General features: G+C 37.7%; 1 protein-coding gene across 1 annotated transcript in view; it reads left to right on the top strand.

The window, feature by feature from the left end:
• Window positions 1-20,445, top strand: part of LOC127629765 (MAP kinase-activated protein kinase 5-like) — a 116,200-nt gene that overhangs the window by 78,494 nt on the left and 17,261 nt on the right. Inside the window, exons 10-12 of the mRNA XM_052106999.1 lie at window positions 1,676-1,796; window positions 3,165-3,295; window positions 5,167-5,282. Of these exons, the coding sequence (XP_051962959.1) occupies window positions 1,676-1,796; window positions 3,165-3,295; window positions 5,167-5,282 (368 nt within the window). The remainder of the gene's footprint in view (window positions 1-1,675; window positions 1,797-3,164; window positions 3,296-5,166; window positions 5,283-20,445) is intronic.

Raw genomic sequence — 20,445 nt, 5'->3', positions numbered from 1 at the left:
CAAGGCTTTGGTGCTGAGAAAGGACCTGAAGCGCTTACCTTGCATGGCTGTGAGCAGCACCCGGACCCATGCAAATGCTGTCTGCCAATTTCTCATTGGCCTTTTCTCAAGTTCTGAGGTAATTGAGGCCTTCAAGAAAACCCCCTAGTGTTTCTTTAATCGACCCAAGGTCGAGTGTGCCACAGAAGGGGAACACTTTCCCGGACTTTCAATATCATCATACTACGTTGGTGGAATGACCTTCCCAACTCTCTTCAAAAAAAGACTTAAAACACATCTTTTCCATGAGCGCTTAACCGGTCACTAAAACTAAATTCAATAACAAATCATAATAATTCTTGTTGCCCTTTAATCAGATTTGAATACTATTCTGATGCTAGTGTAACTTTGTAGTATGGCACTTTTTGTACCACTGTCTCCTTAAGATGATTTGCTTATGTTTTCCTCTTTTGTAAGTCGCTTTGGATAAACGCGTTTGCCAAATGGATACATTTAAATATATAAAGTAATATTGGCATTATATTCATGTTAGCCAGAGGGGAATTGGCTCCCACAGTGATCCTGGTTTCTCCCAAGGTTATTTTTCTCCGTTAACCATCTTATGAAGTTTTGTGTTCCTTGCGACAGTTGCCTTCGGCTTGCTCACTGGGGTTATAAATACAATTATTATTGAATTACTTCTTTTTAGACACAATTCTATTTTATCAAACTACACAATGAAGACATTATAAATATTACACATTTCATTTTCTGTTAATGCGTGATCTTCTGTAAAGCTGCTTTGAAATGATGTGTGTTGTGAAAGGCGCTATACAAATAAAAATAACTTGTCCACCTTTGAAAGTGCTTACAATGAGCATAGGATCTGGACTTTGGAGCAGTGGAAAATGTTGAAGGGTCTGAGTTCCGTTTTCTTTTACATCACATGGACAGCCATGTACGTGTGCACTGTTTACCTGGGGCAGTGATGGCACCAGGATGCACTGTGGGAAGACCACAAGATGGTGGAGTGATTGTGATTCTCTGGGCACTGTTCTGCTTGGAATTCCTGGGTCCGGCCATTCATGTGGACTTCAATTTGACATGTGCCACCTACCTAAACATTGTTGCAGACCAGGTACACCCCTTCGTGGCAATGTTATTACCTGATAGCAGTGGCCTCTTTCAGCAGGATAATGCACCCTGCCAAACTGCACACATTGTTCGGGAATAGTTTGATAAAAATTATGAAGTGTTCAAGGTGTTGTCTTTTCTTCCAAATTACTCAGATCTCAGTCCCATTGAGCATCTGCGGGATCTTTTGGGACTTTTTGGTCCAGCACATGCTGGACCAAAAAGTCTGATCCATTGCGGCTCCACCTTGCAAAGGATCTGCTGCTAATGTCTTGGTGCCAGATACCACAGGGTACTTTCAGGGGTCTTGTAGAGCCCATGCCTCGGCAAGTCGGCACCATTTTTGTGGCACGGTGGGGGTACCAACAGCATATAAGGCAGGTGGTCATAATATTTTGGCTCATCTGTGTATGTATTTATTAACAAGAATATAATATTAAAAAATATATTATAAATAAAAACAGGAACTTATTACGGGGGCATGTTTTAGCTAATATCTGACTCTGGTGTAGAACAGTGTCTGACATTGTTGCTCACATCTAACAAATGTTGTTACATTTAGGCTACTTAAAGTCAAGCCAGAGGAGAGGCTAACCATAGAGGGAGTATTAGGCCATCCCTGGCTCAACTGTACTGAGGCACTGGACAATGTGCTTCCCTCTGCTCAAATGATGATGGACAAGGTGAGCTCCAAAGAAAGACACAATTTCAAAAAATGTACAAAAACATTCTCTCCTCTTTATTGGTCATTGCTTAGTAACTTGTAATTGTCATTTTTAATCTGGTTTTGAATATATGTGAGTCATAAGTTACGGATATATGATTTTAGTACTGATTATCTGTGCTTTTTGGAGCATCAAAAATTGTGTTACCATCCACTTCCATTATAAGGACCTACTGAGCTGTGATATTTTTCTTCAAATATGTTCTGCTGAAGAAAGGAAGTCATATACATCTGGGATGGCATGAAAGTCATTAAATGATGAGGGAAGTTTAATTTTGGGGCAAGTCTATCCCTTTAATGAATTGAGACTAAAATAATTTGGTGGATTTTGGAGGGGAAGGAGGGGTGTAATCTTAATTTTGATAAAATTAAGAGAAAATGAAATGAAATGGTTAAGGACATACTCATAAGATCTAATTAATTTAAGAGAAGCAATTTTATTAACAAATATCAGGATAAGTTGTAGAATATAGTATGATTTAGTGAACTGAATCTTTAAAATATGTAATGAATAGTATTCCATTAAAGTTATTATTTGAAGAGGTCTTGACCTTGAATGATCAGCTGATCAACATTGTAGTAAAATTATATAACCTGATTCAAATAATTTGAACATAGGTACAGCTTTCTCTTTAAACACATTATTCCTCACGATGAAAATAATTAGTACCATTATAAAGGCAAAAACTATCTTTTCTGTGTTAATCTGAGTTTTTGTCCTAAACAGCTGTGACAGTGACAAGAATCGAGCTACAGGACATTCTGTCAATTGCTTGGTTTCTATTTATATGGTGTCGCACCAGGTTGCCCTGTCTGCTGTGAGCTTTGTTTGGTCCAAAATCCTTTTTTTTTTTGACAAAAGTTTTGACAAAATGTTAACTCTTCGTCACTATCCAGGAGCTTTCTCACCTGTGTATCGTGCCATCTTCCAAACATGCAGAAAAGTGAATGATGCTTTTTAAGGCACAGTCGGGGGCGTTTACCATTTGCATTGATTGTCTCAGCACATATCAGAACATCTTGGTTTTGGTCGAGGATGTCACACCTTGGACTGTTTTGCTGAAATCTCGCTCCCTTAAATCAGAGGTCTGTTACACACCGATTCTGAATGGAGGAGATGTGCCAGGCACACTAAGGCTTCTTGGATTTTTTTCTCAGATTCCCTTTCACATGGAGCTTGCCTAAATTGCGAAACGAGTAACGTGGGAACTTAACATTGGCTATGTTTTTGTTTTAATAGGTATTTGTGGGGTTTTATTAATTCATTTACAAGTCCTGTGATTACTTGAGAGCCACATCTGTTTATTACTATTATTTTATCATTCAGGCAGTTGTGGCTGGGATTCAACAGGCCCATGCTGAGCAACTGGCAAATATGAGGATACAGGATCTCAACCTCAGTCTAAAGCCACTCAACTCAGTGAACAACCCCATTTTGAGGAAGAGAAAGCTACTTGGGTGAGTCTTTCCCTTTTGCTGTCCTGTTTACCTGCACTCAATTGAGAGTTTATTTGTCTTACCAGGGCTCAACATTAAGCATTTTCATGTGCTTGTCCTTCTGACAAGTAAATTGGTCATTCACTTGTCCGAGTAAAAAAAGTTACCTTTCCGGAGAGAATAAATAACAAAAGACAGACAAAACAAAACCTCCATCACCATAATTTACAGCTAGTAGGGATCACATTAAGATCTCAAGACTTTTTTTCTTGCTAATATAAGCCCACTGTGCCCCAAACTCGACAACATGTAATCTGGCAATGTAGCTAGGTAGCTGCCACAGTTTCAGTATGATTAATGACGTTCGCTACAGTGAATGTCTTATTCCTAAGACATAGTCAATCAACTAGTTTATAGAACTAAAATTAACAGGAAAGTAATGTCAAATCAAATTCTTATTGGTTAAGCAAGGTATTAATGTTTCTATGCAACTGCTAGTTTTAACCTGCAAGTTCCAAAGACATCTCTGGCTTCCATTAAATGTGGCAGCCTACGCGCTCTAGATAATTTTTATCAGCAGAATAAGAAAATTAACTATGTAAAAAGTGACACAGGCCTAGGCTATATCACTAATATAGACTGTTATTTTTCGTTACTGACGTTTTATTCAGTCCGTTTGTCTGATCGTCCAAGTAAAATTCTCTTTTCACTTGCCCCTTCAAAAATCCACTTTTCTCTGACTAGTGTTAATGTCAAGCCCTGCTTGCTTTTTGAAATTGTGGTTTTCCTTACCATCTGGGTATAATTAATAGAAGGGATGGGCATTTTGGTAATTTTGTCTACTCTAGTACCTTGTACATAGACTGTATATCAGGCATGTACATGGTATATGCCATACATACTAAATGTCAGATGTAAGAGATATACTATATGGCAGACATAAAGTACTGTGCAAAAGTCTTAGGCACATAAGATGTTTCACAAAAACGTTTGTCTTAAGATGGTTATTTATATCTGCTACTTTAGTGTGTCAATAGGTAATATATGTTTTATACTCCCACTGAAGGCAAAAATGTTCACACCAAATATTGATTTAGTTCTTTTTCTGTTTACTGGACTTTGTTTGACACTAATTGATTAATGAAAGCTATTTATGTCATGATTATTTTAAGAAATCCTCACTTTGAAAGTTTTTCACAAGTGTCTAAAACTTTTGCACATCTAAAAATGTGTACATTTTGGTTGCTGAATTGCATCTCGCTGTTCCAGTGTCTCGCTTATTCATTATTATACTGTATGCTGTTCCAAATATATTGCATCATATTTTGTCATTATGTGAATATTCGCTGGCCAAGTCGAACGAATGGTCAAAGCACATACCACTGTTTTTGTTGTGGCTGGCTTAACTGTGTATTTGATGGCCTATTTGTTGGCTTTACCAGACACACCATAACCATTGTGCTTTTAAAAGGTTGTGTTAAGTTGAAAATTGTTTTTAAGACCCTGCATTCTGTTACACTCAGCTGCACTCCATCTAGCAGTTTAAAGGGAAGAACTCACCTGGTGTGTGAACGCTTCTCCAGAGTGTTTCTTGAGTCTTTTGATTATTTTAAAACTGTACAACAAAAACATTGCCGCATCATTTACCAGTTTGGTTTGTTGACAATCATGGTACATCTGAAAATCACAATGTAATCAATATCAAAATAAAAAAAAGTATACACCTTTGTGTATACTGTAGTTGTCACTGATTTTCGATTTTAGTGAAAAGTCACGCCACACAAGATCATTATCGATCATTGCTGTCAATTCTGAGTACTCGAGTAGTCATGTCCATCCCTAATTAGCAGGATGGAATAATAGAAAGGTGCTTACATTTCTGCCCCATGCAGCACCAAACCAGGTGATGAACTTTTCTTCAATGATCCAGAGAATGAGGCAGAGGACACCAACGTGGGTCTGGAAAAACTAAGGGATGTAATAGCACAGTGCATCTTGCCACAAGCTGGTAGGTTTGCACATACTGCATACACACTCTTTCTGCTGCTATCCATCTTATACACAATGGCTCATGTTTCGAAAGCTAGAGAGCAACCTTGCTAGACTTTTTAGGCATTATGTGCATTCTCTCAATGTGAAGTAGGGCTGGGTAAAACTATAGATTTTTCTGATTAATAGTGATCTTCAAACAAATAAATTTTTTTGTATTGCACTTTTCAGAGTACTCATCATTTTAAAGCTGCAGAAAATCGTGCTGTAATGTCTGTATTGTCTGAATGATGTAAAGTCCCCAGTGAACAGGCTCACCGAAAAAACATGCCTAAATTCTTTGTCCTTAAACCCTCAATGAGCAAGCCAAAGGCAACTGTGGCAAGCAACAAAAACTCATGTTTAGTTGAGTGATTTTAAGTTGAGTGGAGAGAAAAAAAAACTTGGGAGAAACCAGGCTCAGCTGGGGGAGCCAGTTCCCTTCTGGCTATACAGCATGATCATAATGCCAATCTTAGTTAGCTATGTGTAGTACAAGTCACAAGATGATGAGATATCAAGAAGATTAAATTATGCAAAGTTTCTGTGGATGCGTAAAAAAAATTTTCTTAGCATCCTGGAGATGTTGCTGAATCGGAGATAGCTACTTGCAGCCGCCTAGTACAGATGCTTTTTGAAGCGCACTAAAATTGAGTTGTGTCCTAGCAGAGAAAACTTTTTCTGGGCAGCACCCTGTACTATACTTACCTCCCTGTCACCCCCTCCCACTTCTGCTGCTTTCTGATAAAAAGTTATGATGTTGTCTAACAGTGATGTAAAGGAAATATATATATATATATATATATATATATATATAATTAATTAACATCACTGAATCAACCAATATTAGGTTACAGTGGCAAAAAAAGTATGTGAACCCTTTGGAATTGGCAAACGTTCACAGTGCTGTAGAAAAAGTAAGTGAACCCTTTAATAACTGATCTATCCTCCTTTTGCAGCAATAACTTCAAGCATTTCCGGTAACAGCGTATTAGACCTGCACAATGTTCAGAAGGAATTTTGGACTATTCTTCCTTACAGAACTGCTTCAACTGAGCCATATTCTTAAAATGTCTGGTGTAAACTGCTCTCTTGAGGTCATTCCACATAATTTCTATTGGGTTAAGGTCTGGATTATGACAGGGCCACTCTAAAAGGTGGATGTTTTTTTTATTTTTTTTTTTTTTTTAAAGCAATTCTGTAGTGGATTTACTTCTGTGTTTAGGGTCATTGTCCTGCTGTATCACCCACCATCTACTGAGCTTTAGCTGGGACACAGCCATTCTGACATTATCTTGTAGGGTATCTTGATAAATTTGGGAATTAATTTTTCCCTCGAAGGAGCCCTGAAGCAGAAAGCAGCCCCAAATCATGATGCTCCCTCCACTGTAATTCACCATTGGGATGAAGTGTTCATGTTGGTATGCTGTGCCTTTTTTATGATAGTTTACATAGTGCTGCATGTTCTTCCAAAACAATTCAACATTTTCATCAGTACACAAAACCTTCTAAATGGTTCACATACTTATTCTTGCCACTGTACGTCAACAGTTGTAAGGGTTCCATCAAGTAGAAATGCTCCTTAAGGTAACAAAGGTTACTGTGTTTTATTATTTACATATGTTAAGATTTTTGTTTTTCCCTCACGCGTAGAGGAGTTTGGGGAATGTTCGGGTACTTGTGAGAGTTGGGATTGAGCATCTTCCCTTCCCTCATCTTCTCTCTCGCTCTCTGAGTGTTGTTATTATTTTGCCCAATAAAGTTGATCATTTTGTTCCTAAATCCAGCAGGATTTTCAGGTGTGTTTTATTAAAATAATCACCGGCCAGGTGAGTGAGACGATGCCCACATTACCGTCTACCAGCGGGAGGTCGTTAATCACTTGACTGTCCATGCTGAGTTAATGGTTCCAGCAACGGGGGGAAAAAAGGATCAACATGACAAAAAAAAATTAGCTAGCTGCTTTTACTAAAGAACTAACAAGACATCAAGCTGATCGATGGCCTTTTCCACTGCACAATGCAGCTTGCCTAGACTCTGCTTGTTTTTTGGGAGTTTTCCACTGTGGATAATACCTGGTAATTTTTTTAGTACCACCTCGGTCAAGGTTCCAAGCTTGCCGATAACAAATGTGACATCAAAACCCAGCAGATCAATAATTGGTCAGAGAGAATCGTCACTGGGTTTGCGACACGGCATCAACCTGCTAGTATTAAAGTTAGCAACAGCAATAGCAGTATCATTTGTTCACGTGACTTTCGAATTGTAAAAAGAAACGGTTATGCACAAAACCACGCCGTGGTCAATAAACGAGGTGAAGTCGTTCCCCTCGTTAGTGACTAATGAAATGACACAAAACAAAAAAGTCTTTCATGAAGTGTCTCAACCAGAAGTGGATACTATGGTTTATATAATATTATATATTAATATCTAAAAATATTTCATGAGGATATACGCTATTTGTGATATGTCGTCAAAAAGATACCGGTCGACATGTCTGGATGTTTTGTGGCCCCTTTAAATACAGTTCACAAAACCAAACATTCTCCACGAACGTTGCTGCCTATTTCAAATACGTCAGAGCATCCACAAATTTTCGATAGCGTTGTTGGCAGGGCAGCCAGAGCGAATTTAGAGGCTCTTGCCGCCTCTGGTCTGAACGCACGGTAGGAGTGGTTCAAACAGAAGAAAGTGGAAGTGGTTTGACTAAATGGACGCTATGTATGACAATAGACCGGCGAGTAATGGGAGGGAGGGAGCCCTGGATTAGGCCATGGCATTATTGCAGTCCACGATGGAGGATGGTAAGTTTTGTTACGTTAACTCTCTATATTCTTTTTGAAAGATTCACTTTATTTAGTTGACCAGCTACTGGAAAGCTTGCTTCTAAAACAACCAGGCCAATTTAACTGTTACACTTTTATAAAATCACCATGCAACAACTACTTTATGCAGCACTATGAGCTAAAAGCTAGTGGTCGTGTTATTGTTTATGGTCAGTAATGTTTGTGTCGCAATTAAGATGATGTCACAGCAGTAGAGGCTGCGCAAAAATGACAATCAGCCTATAATCCCACCCATGTTGAGGCGGCACCGAACTGCAGTGGAGAAAGCAAGCTCAGAAAAGTAAAGTGAGCAGAGTCGAGTCCAGTCGAACCGAAATGTGCAGAGGAAAATTGGCAAACTTATTCATTGCAGTCAGCTGCATATCATCACAAACCTAAACGCTGATTGTAATCCTAAGTGATTCTGTCACCAAGTGTTTTTCCACACTAAAAAGACTATCAAAAATCAGAAAGCAGATGCACAACAGTCTGTTTTTATTCATCTTTAATAACTGAAAGCTGCAAATAGACATACGCATTCTATGGCAAGTCTCGAGGGGTTAAATACGCAATCATACACTTTTACTAAGGTAAAGTTACTCCGTGAATCGCTTCCTAAACCACTCCAAATACAATTGTTTATGCTTAGTTGGTATTGGTATCCGGGTGCTCACAAAGCAATTAGGCCCAATTTTTAAATTTATTTTTAATCTATTGATGAGTAGTATGTTCCGAAACAATGCAAACCCTCTATAATTTTTCCTGTCACCTCAAGAGTTTGACAGATTATAGCCTTGACCTCCTTATTTGAGTAATTACTAAAGAACAAACTACTACCTAAGACACACAGACCATTTTATTCTATGCAATTTACTTATAGAACTGGCTTAGGAGTTCCGGATGCAACTTTAACCCTGTTTATTTCTTATTTAAACATCTAGAGGGAAGTGGAAATCATGCCAGTTTGTTATTTGTGGATTTTTCATCAGCCTTTAGTTCTATCCAGCCAAATCTGCTGGTGCATAAGCTTATAGAACGTTTTGGTGTGGATTCCAACATGGCTTGAGAACTTGACTTCTCAAGTTAAGTTCTCAAACTCTTGAGTGAGAGTTACACTGCCTTGCCAAAAATGTTTTTGCATACTCTAATATTTAGTTGGACCACCCTTAGCTTTGATTATGGTGTGCATTCATCGTGGCATAGTTTTGACAATCTTATGCAACGTCACAACATTTATTTCCGTCCAGAGTTGCATACATTTTTGGCAGAGATCTTGTATTGATGACGGGAGAGTCGAACCACTCTGTAAAGTTCTCTCCAGCACATCACAAAGACTTTCAGTGGGGTTAAGGTCAGGACTCTGTGGTGGCCAATTCATGACATTATTCCTCATGCTCCCTGAACCACTCTTTCACAATTTGAGCCCGATGAATCTTGCCATTGTCGTCATGAATATGCCCGTGCCATCAGGGATAAAAAAAATCCATTGAGAGAACCTGGACATTCAGTACATTCAGGTAGTCCGCTGACTTTTTTTTGTATTAACTGTCATAATGTTTTTGCCACATAACATTGCTGAGCCTAGACCTGACCAACTGAAGCCACCCCAGATCATAACACTGCATCCAGAGGCTTGTACAGTGGATGCACTTCCCTTTTTACCCTGGCATGCCCATCACTTTGGTATAGGGTAAATCTGGACTCATCAGACCACATATGGCCTTTTTCCATTGCTCCAAATTGAAGTAGTTTTTTTTCGATAATCCTCACTAACAATTGGCTTTCTTGTGGCCACACAGCTGTTTAGTCCCAATCCTTTAAGTTCTATAGGATAGGATAAGTCTTCCTACATGGTTGTTTAAGAAATTAGATGCTACACACTGCATCAGTTAGGGTTAAAATAATTGTTGCCACCTGAATCATATTAATCACTTCAATATTGATCCAATCAAAGTCTCTTATTTAAATACAAACAGCAACCTTTTTCTTTTGGCCAGGCAGTGAATGACTACGACATCTACTGGTTCCCCAAGGGAAGTGGTAGTGAGCCTGTTGGTGGAGGAAGAAAATAATTATATTGTAGACTACTTTTTGAAATATTTTTTTTGTTAAATGTTTGTAAAACCTTCAGCCATTGCAGACACTTTAATCGATGGTCAAGCCATTTAGGTAGTTGAAAGTTAAAGTACTTGGTACCATAATTGATCATCCATAATTGATTACTTTAGAGAGAAATATAGATCATTTGTGTAAGGTAAGTCACCATGTCTCTTTTGTTTGAGAAAACTAGTTGTTTCATGTTGATGGGACAATGATGACTATTTTCTATGGAGCTTTTATTGTATCGCATTAAAAACAAATTTTAAAAAAAGCCCTGTAGTCAACACCCTGTAGCAAAATTATTGGAGTAAAACTGACATGTTTTCCCAAACTATTTAACACAAAAAGTAATATGAAAGAAACAAATAGTACAACACAGATGTGTGTTTGATCTCTTGAAGCCACACACTCAGGTTGCCTTTGGTTGATTCAATGATGTTGAATATTTCGTTGAATTTTTGACTTGACCAGTTAATTTAGACATTACCATGTGAAGCCCCACTTTTCAGGTTAAAATGTTTTCAGAAACCGAGCATTATCACAAAATAATGCCTATATAATAATAATATATTTTGTAAAAAACCTGTGCGCATAATTTAAATTACTGGTCTAAAATCTGGTAGCATCAAATCTGTATAATTGTAATGTATAATCTTATTATAATTCCAGCCTGATCTCATGAGCATTACGTGACCATGGCAACATTTTTCCAAAACTAAATTACGTACTTCATAACACATTTCAAACCACGGTCTTCCGAGTCCAAAGTCCAACACTATATCAGGTGAGCTACCGTGGGAGCTAATCATATTGTAATATGTGTGTAAATGTAAAGTAGGAGGGTCTTTAATAGAAACTTAAAAATGTATAGTTTTTCAAACTATGCATTATAGTAAGTGTTTCAATATTATATCATACAAGTGTGTGAGTAATAGTGTGAAAAATATGTGTTTATAAAGTCATAATAAGCTGTTGTAGTAGTGATTTGTTGAAGTGAATAAAACTGTTGTTGTAGTGTCAAACATTCTTCAAAGACAAAATGACAACCTCCAACAAAGTCAAAAATCCCTTCTTCCCAAAACTAGAAATTCCTGTATTTGATGGAAACATTCGAATGTACAGGTAATGCGTTAAAGCCATTGAAGTATTGAAGGCAAAACGGACAGTAATGCTGACAGATTATACAATGCACTATGGGGCAGGTGCAGGAGCTTGTTAGATGTATGCACATGTCTCCAAACCAGGGTTTCAAAGGGCAAAGAACTTAACTGCGTAAATTCTTTGTTGACACTTTTAAAATAAGCTCTGCATACATGGAAAAAGCATTGACATGGCCCAACAGAGAGAAGTATAGAGAGAAGTGGAGGTCAGCGATATGTGATTTGCAAGAACAAATAAACAGCACACCAAATTTTGTAACCGGGATTGTTTCTGATCCAGTGTAAAGGCAAAATCCTCAGGAAGTAGCTTTGCCACAATTGTTTCCAATGCCGGTGTTCTTAATCAGAATCAGAATGAACTTTATTATGCTTACACACACAATTTGTCATGGATACAGAACTTCAATGGCAAAGAGAATGCAAAATGCATATAAAATAAAATATTAAAGTAATTAAAATTATATAGAGAAATACACAATAGAACAATTACATATGTTCAACTATGCTATATACAGATGTACAGTTATGTGCAAGGGATTTCATATAATGTGCAGAATAGGTAGGATATAAATAAATATGGATGAATTAAATATTGCACTATGGAGAGTTCAGTTTTAACTGTTCATGAGGTGGATGGCCTGAGGGAAAAGACTGTTCTTGTGCCTGGCTGTTCTGTAGTTCAGTGCTCCTGATTTTCTTTTTTCTCACTCTGGAGATGTAAGAAACATATAACTGTCAGATCACAAAATTCATACCCGGTTTATAATCATGAACACACATTGGACCTTTGCCATCAGTTTTTGATGAAACCCCATAGTGAAAGTCTCACCTTATTTATCAAGCCTGCAAGTAATTTCAGAATCTGAAACTCGGAGAACAAATTATTACGAATGAATGGCACATATTAATCTGATTTTCACAGTGTGTCATGCTGTTATGACAGTTAATACATAAAACACCCTTTATTGACACACATTAATGTGAAATTAAATTAATACTCGTTGAAACATTTATTAGATTCTTTTTAAACTCTATATCAGAACTGATAACATCATAAGCCTACTATCAATTTATGCCCAATTATGTCTTAAAAACAATGTTTAAAACATAAAATTAACTGCCGAAATATTGTGAAATATTTAAAGTGTTGGTTCTTTCCAGTAGGCAGTCCGATACGCACCTGTATGCCAAAAAGGTTTTGTTTTGATCCTGTGAAATGAATAGGAAGCGCAAGTTCTGTACCATGCAGATTCTCGTGTCTATCTCATACGCAGCTAACTTTAGCGTGGTCAAGATAATAGCAGTTTGAAATTCAGATTTCATTTAAATATACATCAGTGGTGCTATGGCTTAACGTGTTGTATTTTCTTTGTGAAATATGAACATTTCAAGTGAATAGTGTCATGTGCATTCTCATCAACTACTCTTACAGTTGTTAAATAGCAGGGAATTTATGATGATATACAGTCCTATAAATAACACCTTATTGAATAAATGTAAAATGATATTTAGTGAGAGCTGTAATGTAATTGCATGAGGTGCAAGTACCACACTCAAAACCCTACTTTTGAAGGGTGTGTACAACACATTTGCATGTATAGTTATTTTCTCATTGGAGACAGTTTAAGATTTTGCCAAAAGACAACTGGAATAATAACTGACATCTAATGAATGTTCCACTAAGATTTGCAAAACCTGATGTCTACTACCTGCACTTCTTGTGGTGGCTCCAGGGTGATGCAAATCAAATTCCAAAAAATTACGGTATGTTAGTACACTTATTTGGAGCTGTATCCTCCCCAAATTTTGCACTCTTGCTGAGACTGTCCAAAAGATCTTCTATGTGGATGATTATGCGAAGTAAGTTGCCATAGATCAGGAAGCGATGCAGCTGGTAAAGATCTCACAGCTTTTTGCTGCAAGGGGGGATTTCATCTAACAAAATGTGTTAGTAACGTTATGTTGTTCTATCTGCCATACCACCAGAGGAAAGGGCCAAGGAATTTCAAACTTTAGACCTTGATAAGGAAACCTTCCCATTGACAGCACTTGGACTGCAGTGGTGTTTTTATTCTGACCATTTTCAGTTTCAAATCAAATCACTTTGTCACACTACTATGTACACAAGTGCAACAGTAGGTGAAAGTCTTGTGTGCAGTTCCGAGCAACATAGCAGTCATGACAGTGACGAGACGTATACCAATTTACAATAAACAACATATTTACACAACACAATTTACAATACTAATGTACAATGTACAGTAAACAATACACACAATATAGAATACACATAAAATTTAAAATAAGAGTATATCAAAATATATTTTCAGTAGTTATATTGTGGAGAATATATTTGACAGTCCAGTGTGAGATAATAAGACGAAGATTAATAAAGTGCAGTGCTGATTATTGATCGTGAGAGATCAAGTGTTCAAAAGTCTGATTGCTTGGGGGAAGAAGCTGTCATGTAGTCGGCTGGTGCGGGTCCTGATGCTGCGATAACGCCTGCCTGATGGAAGCAGTGAGAGCAGACCATGACTCGGGTGGCTGGAGTCTCTGATGATCCTCCTAGCTTTTTTCACATGCCACCTGTTATAGATGTCCTGGAGGGAGGGAAGCTCACCTCCGATGATGTTTCTGGCAGTTCGCACCACCCTTTGCAGGTCTTTGCGTTTGTGGGTGGTGCTATTGCCGTATCAGGCGGTGATGCAGCCAGTCATGATGCTCTCTGCTCTCTACGGTGTAGAACCGTGTGAGGATATGGTGGTTCATTCCAAACTTCCTCGCCATCTCAAGAAGAAGAGGCGCTGGTGAGACTTCTTCACAACGGCCTCAGTGTGGATGAACCATGTGAGTTCCTCAGTAATGTGGACACCGAGGAACTTGAAACTGCTCCATTAATTGTGATGGGGCTGTGTTCTCTGTCTTTCCTCCTGAAGTCCACTACATGCTCCTTGGTCTTACTGACATTGAGGGAGAGGTTGTGCTCCTGACACCAGCGTGTCAGAGTGTGCACCTCCTCTCTGTAGGTGGTTACATCACATAAGTTTAACATAACAATTAGTTACAAGCATACACCTGCAGAGTCATACTTTCTATGGTGAGTTCAATCTTTCACCCTCTTGGTTTTCTTGCTCCCTTTATACTTGCAGCCAAGCAACTGCTACAATATCTCTGTAAAAGAGGTTATGGATGGGATGAACAGTTACCTCAGCAATTGTCAGAGCATTGGGTAAATTGAATGTCTTGAAAAAATTGCTGATACATATTAAGTCAGATGATGAATCAAAGATAAAGACTATGGAAAAACCATCAGTGGACAGTAAAATAATTTTGTTTATGCCAGTGAGAATGGCTATGGTACCTTAGGCTGATTAATAATCAGAATGCTGTGCACATCTCCTTCAATATGGTAAAATCATGAGCTCAGAAAAGAGTTACGACTGAATAAATCCACAATGCCTAATGAGTTAAAACACCTTATCATCCTACACAAAGATCTTCACATATCAACAGTCATCTTGCAACATATACATGCACAGTCTGAGCACATGGGGAGAATCTACATTCCCAACTGCACTAGAAATACTGGATTGTAAAGGGCTATTCAGCAACAAGAGAGGTTATTTCTAAGTGTCATTTTTCTCATGCGAAATTGGCATACAAAAGATGGCATAATTATCACTGGAAAGAATTAAACCAGACCATCACCCTTTTCCAATTTTGGTTTGGATTATGTTGGCCCATTAGAGGTGAAAATAGAAAAAGGCCTTGTAAAGAGATATGGAGTATTGTGCATGTTTAGTAGAGCTGTACACTTGGAGGTAGCACATCCACTAGACACTGACTAGTGTATAAATGCCCTAAAACGATGTAGCAGAGGGCGTTTCTTAGCCACGTCCACACTAAAACGTTTTGATTTGAAAATACATATTTTTCCACTGAGACAGCATTTTTGTCCAGCAGAAACTGAACTTTTAAAAACATTCTTACGAGTGATGTATTTGCTGTCATGTGATCCATTCATCCCAAAACAATCAAGATGGCGGCCCATGTTGTAGCACCTTTGCTGTGTCTGCTATCCACTTTGATAGCATTTTTTTATTAAGTTACTTTGTGCAACCTTTACATTGTATTTCTTCAAAGGCGACAGGAATTTTACTGTCCGTGATGGAACACGAGGACAACTGCGTTTCAGACAATACATTGAATGGTGATTTTTCCGCATGCACAGTAAGAGTATTTAAGTGTTTTCATTTAAACGGAGCTGTTGACAGAGAGCATTTAAAAAAGGAATAAACCGTTTTCAAATGTGTCCGGATCGGTATGGACGTAGCCTTATATGGCCATTGGATTCATACATTTTAGAATGTTTTGATTTTGATTAGCTTATCATTCACAGTTCTTTATGTGATGAGTAGTATACAGTTCATCCCCTCATTAAAGATGTTAAGCACACCTTTTTTTTTTCTTTTCTTTTTTGCTTAAAATTAAATCTTTTAAAGTAATTTTAAAGCTGGCTGATTTGTTTTAAGCTGAATAAACATAGGCCGAGCATGTTTAAACAAAACATTTTTGTATGAACTGTAAGATTAATGACAAATTCTTTGAAGTTCATCCTGTCCTTTTGTTATTTGGCTGATGAGGCTTTAATTGGCAAATAATTTATTGTTTGTGGATTCCATTTCAAGAGAGAGCAGTCCATCCTTTAACCAAGATTATGCAAGCAGAGGTCAGTGAGGTGCATCGCAGTCCGGCTGAAAGCTTGTTGCAGTTAATTTCCAGTGATGTCCATCCTAAGTCCCATGTTTTATGGTTGGAGTTGGTAGCAGTTTGTCCTCTGTTAAGTCCAACGTAGTAGACTGAAGTTATGTCTGGCTGGCACTAGCTGCAGTTAGTAACTCAGTGACGCGTAGCAGTGGAAATTGGACATCAGACAGGGCCAAAGCTGAAACTGGCAGGCACTGGTAGCCTGAGGATATGTATCCCAAGGTTGAGACAGGGAAACACATAGAAAAACATTAGTGTAGATGCCATTCACTTTAAACCTCTGGGGTCGACGGACGCGCCGGCACGTCCTGCTGGATATTTTCGTCATTACAGCAGAAACAACTTAACATTTTTTGTAGTGTAAGTGTAAGACATCATTAGAGACTATAAAGGGTCTTCTTTTATTTGTGTACACTCACAATAACAACAAAACCTTGTGGTTTTGAAAAATAAAGAAAATAAAAAGGGTGAGCTATCAGACGTCTCCGTGTTCACGAGCATATTTCTGAAACACGTCACAAAAATGAACTGAAACTCCACAAATACTTATCACACAAACATGAAACATATGTCTAAAGAAAGCTTAAAATGTCTACTTTTAAATAAAACAATTCAAATTTAATACAAATATTCTCCTGCAATGTAATCTGTATGAAACAAAGCGATGTACAGTTTCTTCTGACTAAACTCATTAAAGCTAATGCGATCACACTCACCAGCCGAGCGCGCCATTCATACGCTAATGTGCTGAGGTGATCAATGCAAATAGTAAACGCCCCCGATGGTGAGGTTTAATGTAATCACAACTCAACTTTTCTGCGTGGTTGTAACGATTCACAGGCGATGAAACTCCTTGATAGTAAGGAAGAGTTAACATTTTCCTCAGAAGAAGAGCAGGACTCCGATGAACATTTTTATTTTGAAGAGAGACTTGATCCAGCCGAGGATACAATTTCGGATGAGTAAGTCATTTAGTTTGCATTAGTTGACATGCTATTTTATATAAACATGTACAAATTTTACCAGTGGGACTGTTTCCAGACTTGCCAGCCAGGATTCAGAGTATTGATATTTTAAATATGCCTAATAAGCAAGTTTTAGTTACATTTAAATGCTGTTTCGGCTAAAGCAGGTATTTTAATGGTATGCTGTATGATATAAATATGATATAAAAATAATTTTAACTAGCGTTTATGCTGCCTCATTATCATCAACAAAGCTTGTGCTTGCAAATATGTGTTCAGGTTAAGTGAGTAAAATGCACTTTAAATATCCCCATATTAGAAAATCAGCATATTATAATGATTTATGAAGGATCATGTGACACTGAAGACTGCAGTAATGATGCTGAAAATTCAGCTTTGATCACAAATTGCATTTTACAACGTAATCAAATAGAAAACTGTTCTTTTAAATTGTAAAATGAGTTCACACAATGTTTTTACTGTATTTTGGATCAAATAAATGCATTCTTGGTGAGCAGAAGAGACTTAAACGGTAGTGTAGGTATAAAATTAAGTCTTTCTGTAAAGAAAATGTATGGTCAGATTACTTTAACTTAAAACTTGATTTTGATCATTAAGTCTCCTCATATTCATTCTCCTTCTGTCACATTCCTCATTGATAGGCCCAGGGGAGGCGTCTTTGTTTCTTCAGGTGTGAATCACAATCCATATTCATAATCGTTCACGCCTCCTCGCATATGACCTTTCAACACTAAAATTGTCTTACAAAAGTTCAATTACTATATTGTTTTGTATGAATGAGTGATCAGGATGGTTTTCACATCATTTTGTAGCAAAAACTCTAGGCTTCAAGATCCAGTTCTCAAAAGTCTTGTGGACAAATATTTATTATGTGTTATATGGCCTTATTTCAATGACTTAACATTTTAGTTTTTTCAAAAACCACGCATAAATGTTATTTTCTCAAAAATACAAACATTTTCACACATGTTGCTCACATATTATTTTAGCCCAGTTTGTGCTGAATACAGTTTTATCAGACTTTAGCCATCAATATGTTTTTAAGCAAATGAAAAAAGCACAAATGTCAAGGCATGTCAAAACTTCTCCAGGGCCCAAAACACCCTCAGACCCCAGAGGGTTAACTTCTCCAGTTAGTTTAATAGAAAGGCTTTGCAATGGCAAAATATGGGCAAGAACTTTCTGTTTAATTAAAAAACCAGGGAGGTGCTCTCTCAGGTGGAAGCAACCAATGAGCCAAATGTCTGAGACTGAATGCATAATAATAAAACAAAATCTTGGGTAGGCCTAGCCCACCTTTGTCAATCGGCCTTTTTAACTTATTGAAATGTAATCTGGGATGCTTACCATTCCAAATGAAGGACTTCGCTATGCTATCAAATGGCTTGAAATAACAGAGATCTACAGAGAGAGATTGTAGCAGGTAGTTGAATTTTGGAATACAATTAATTTTAATAACATTAACCTTCCCAATCATAGCTAAATGCAATGAAGCCCATCTGCCCACATCGCTCAAACATTTTTATTAAGGTGTCAAAATTAACTGACTAAATCACACAAATTTGCTGGGAATAAAATGTCCAAATACTTAATGCCTTGTTTGGGCCACTAGATGGCCACACAGATAATTCTGTGGAGGCAAGGTTTGGGGTCGGAGACGAATAATAAAATATAATCTGCACTAAACAAAAATATACTTATGAAAACCTAAGTGTCATACCTCCCACCATCACCCCTGGGAAATCATCTAACTTATCGCAGCTGCTAATGGTTCCAGGGCAAGACAGAATAATGGGGAAAGAGTAAAATAATCAGAAATTAATCCATTTTTTTGTACTGCCACTGGTGTCTGTAAATTAACTGAAACCATCCAGTAAAAGTATTTCCAAATACGTATATATTTCCAAAATCTTAAAAAGATAATCCCATTCTACCATATCAAATGCCTTTTCGGCGTCAAGTGAGATGGTAGCGACCGGAGTCTGATCATTCGCCACTGCCCACATGATATTGATCAAACTCCTAATGTTATCAGAAGAGCTGCAGCCCCAAATAAACCCCACCTGATCTATATGTATAAGAGATGTCATAAATCATCATTTAATATCTAGCTGAATCAGGGAATTTGGACAGGAACTCTTACACGTGCTTGGATCTTTGTCCTTTGTAAGAATCAGACTGATTCGGGCTTTTGTCATGGTTGACGGAAGCTTTCCATTCTTTAATGATTCTGTATAAACTTCTAACAAAAGTAGAGCCAGTTCTGTAGCATAAGATCTAGAATATTCAGCGGTAAAGCCATCTGGTCCTGGAGCCTTGCCTGTAGGCAAGGCCTTAATTACCTCGCCAAGCTCCTCCCAAGGTTATCTCAGAATCAAGATAATTTTTTGCTCAGTCATTAGTTTAGGGAGTTCTTATGGTTCCACAAAGTTTCTAATATCTTCATCAGTAGACGAACATGTGGAACTATAGAAATCAAGATAGTATTCTTTAAAAGCATTATTAATATCAATGGCTGAGGTAAATAATTCACCACCAGCAGAGGGAATGGTAGAAAAAGTCTTTCCCTGCTATTTATATTTATCCAGAAATGCTCCTACTTTGTCTGCCGACTCAAAGTATGACTTTCTTACCCTGAATAGCCAAAACTCCACCTTCCGTGACAAAATAGTAATATATCTGTATTAGGCCATCAGACGACATTCGGTGCTTCATCTCTGCCATCTCTTTTAATATTCCCTTCCAACTCCATGTGTTCTCATGCTTTGGAATTTTTGATGTATGAGGCCCATGTTCATTTTGATGAATGAGATCGGATGTATGATCCGACCCCTAAGAACCACCTTAAGTGCCTCCCAAGCCACGCCTACAGAGGATAGTGAGGACCAGTTGGTCTCCATATAAACATTGATTTCAGCCTTGGATTTTAGGATTTTGCCAAATTAATCCCGATTAATTAATCGGAACACCATGTCATTAATTCGATTACAAATTTTAATCGATTGACAGCCCTAATATTCATCCATTTTCTTTTTTTTTTTTTTAAAAAGGCTGTTCAGTTAAACGAATATTCAGTGAGCCAGCAGGCCCATTCAACTGCTACATGAGTGCAACAAATGACCCAGTCACTCCAATGTCCTGCAAGAAATACTTCACAAAACAAACTCCAACCAATAGGAGGCATAAGCAGAAAGAACGTGCAGATTTATCCACATCACTGTCCCGGAGTGCTGCTACACAAAACAAATTCAAGCCGCTAGGCAGAACCAGCACAAAAAGAAACAAAAAACGGTGCTCCACTT

Source organism: Xyrauchen texanus, chromosome 3 (genome assembly GCF_025860055.1).
Source record: "Xyrauchen texanus isolate HMW12.3.18 chromosome 3, RBS_HiC_50CHRs, whole genome shotgun sequence".
Lineage (NCBI taxonomy): Eukaryota > Metazoa > Chordata > Actinopteri > Cypriniformes > Catostomidae > Xyrauchen > Xyrauchen texanus.
This window is presented reverse-complemented; position numbering and strand designations above follow the sequence as displayed.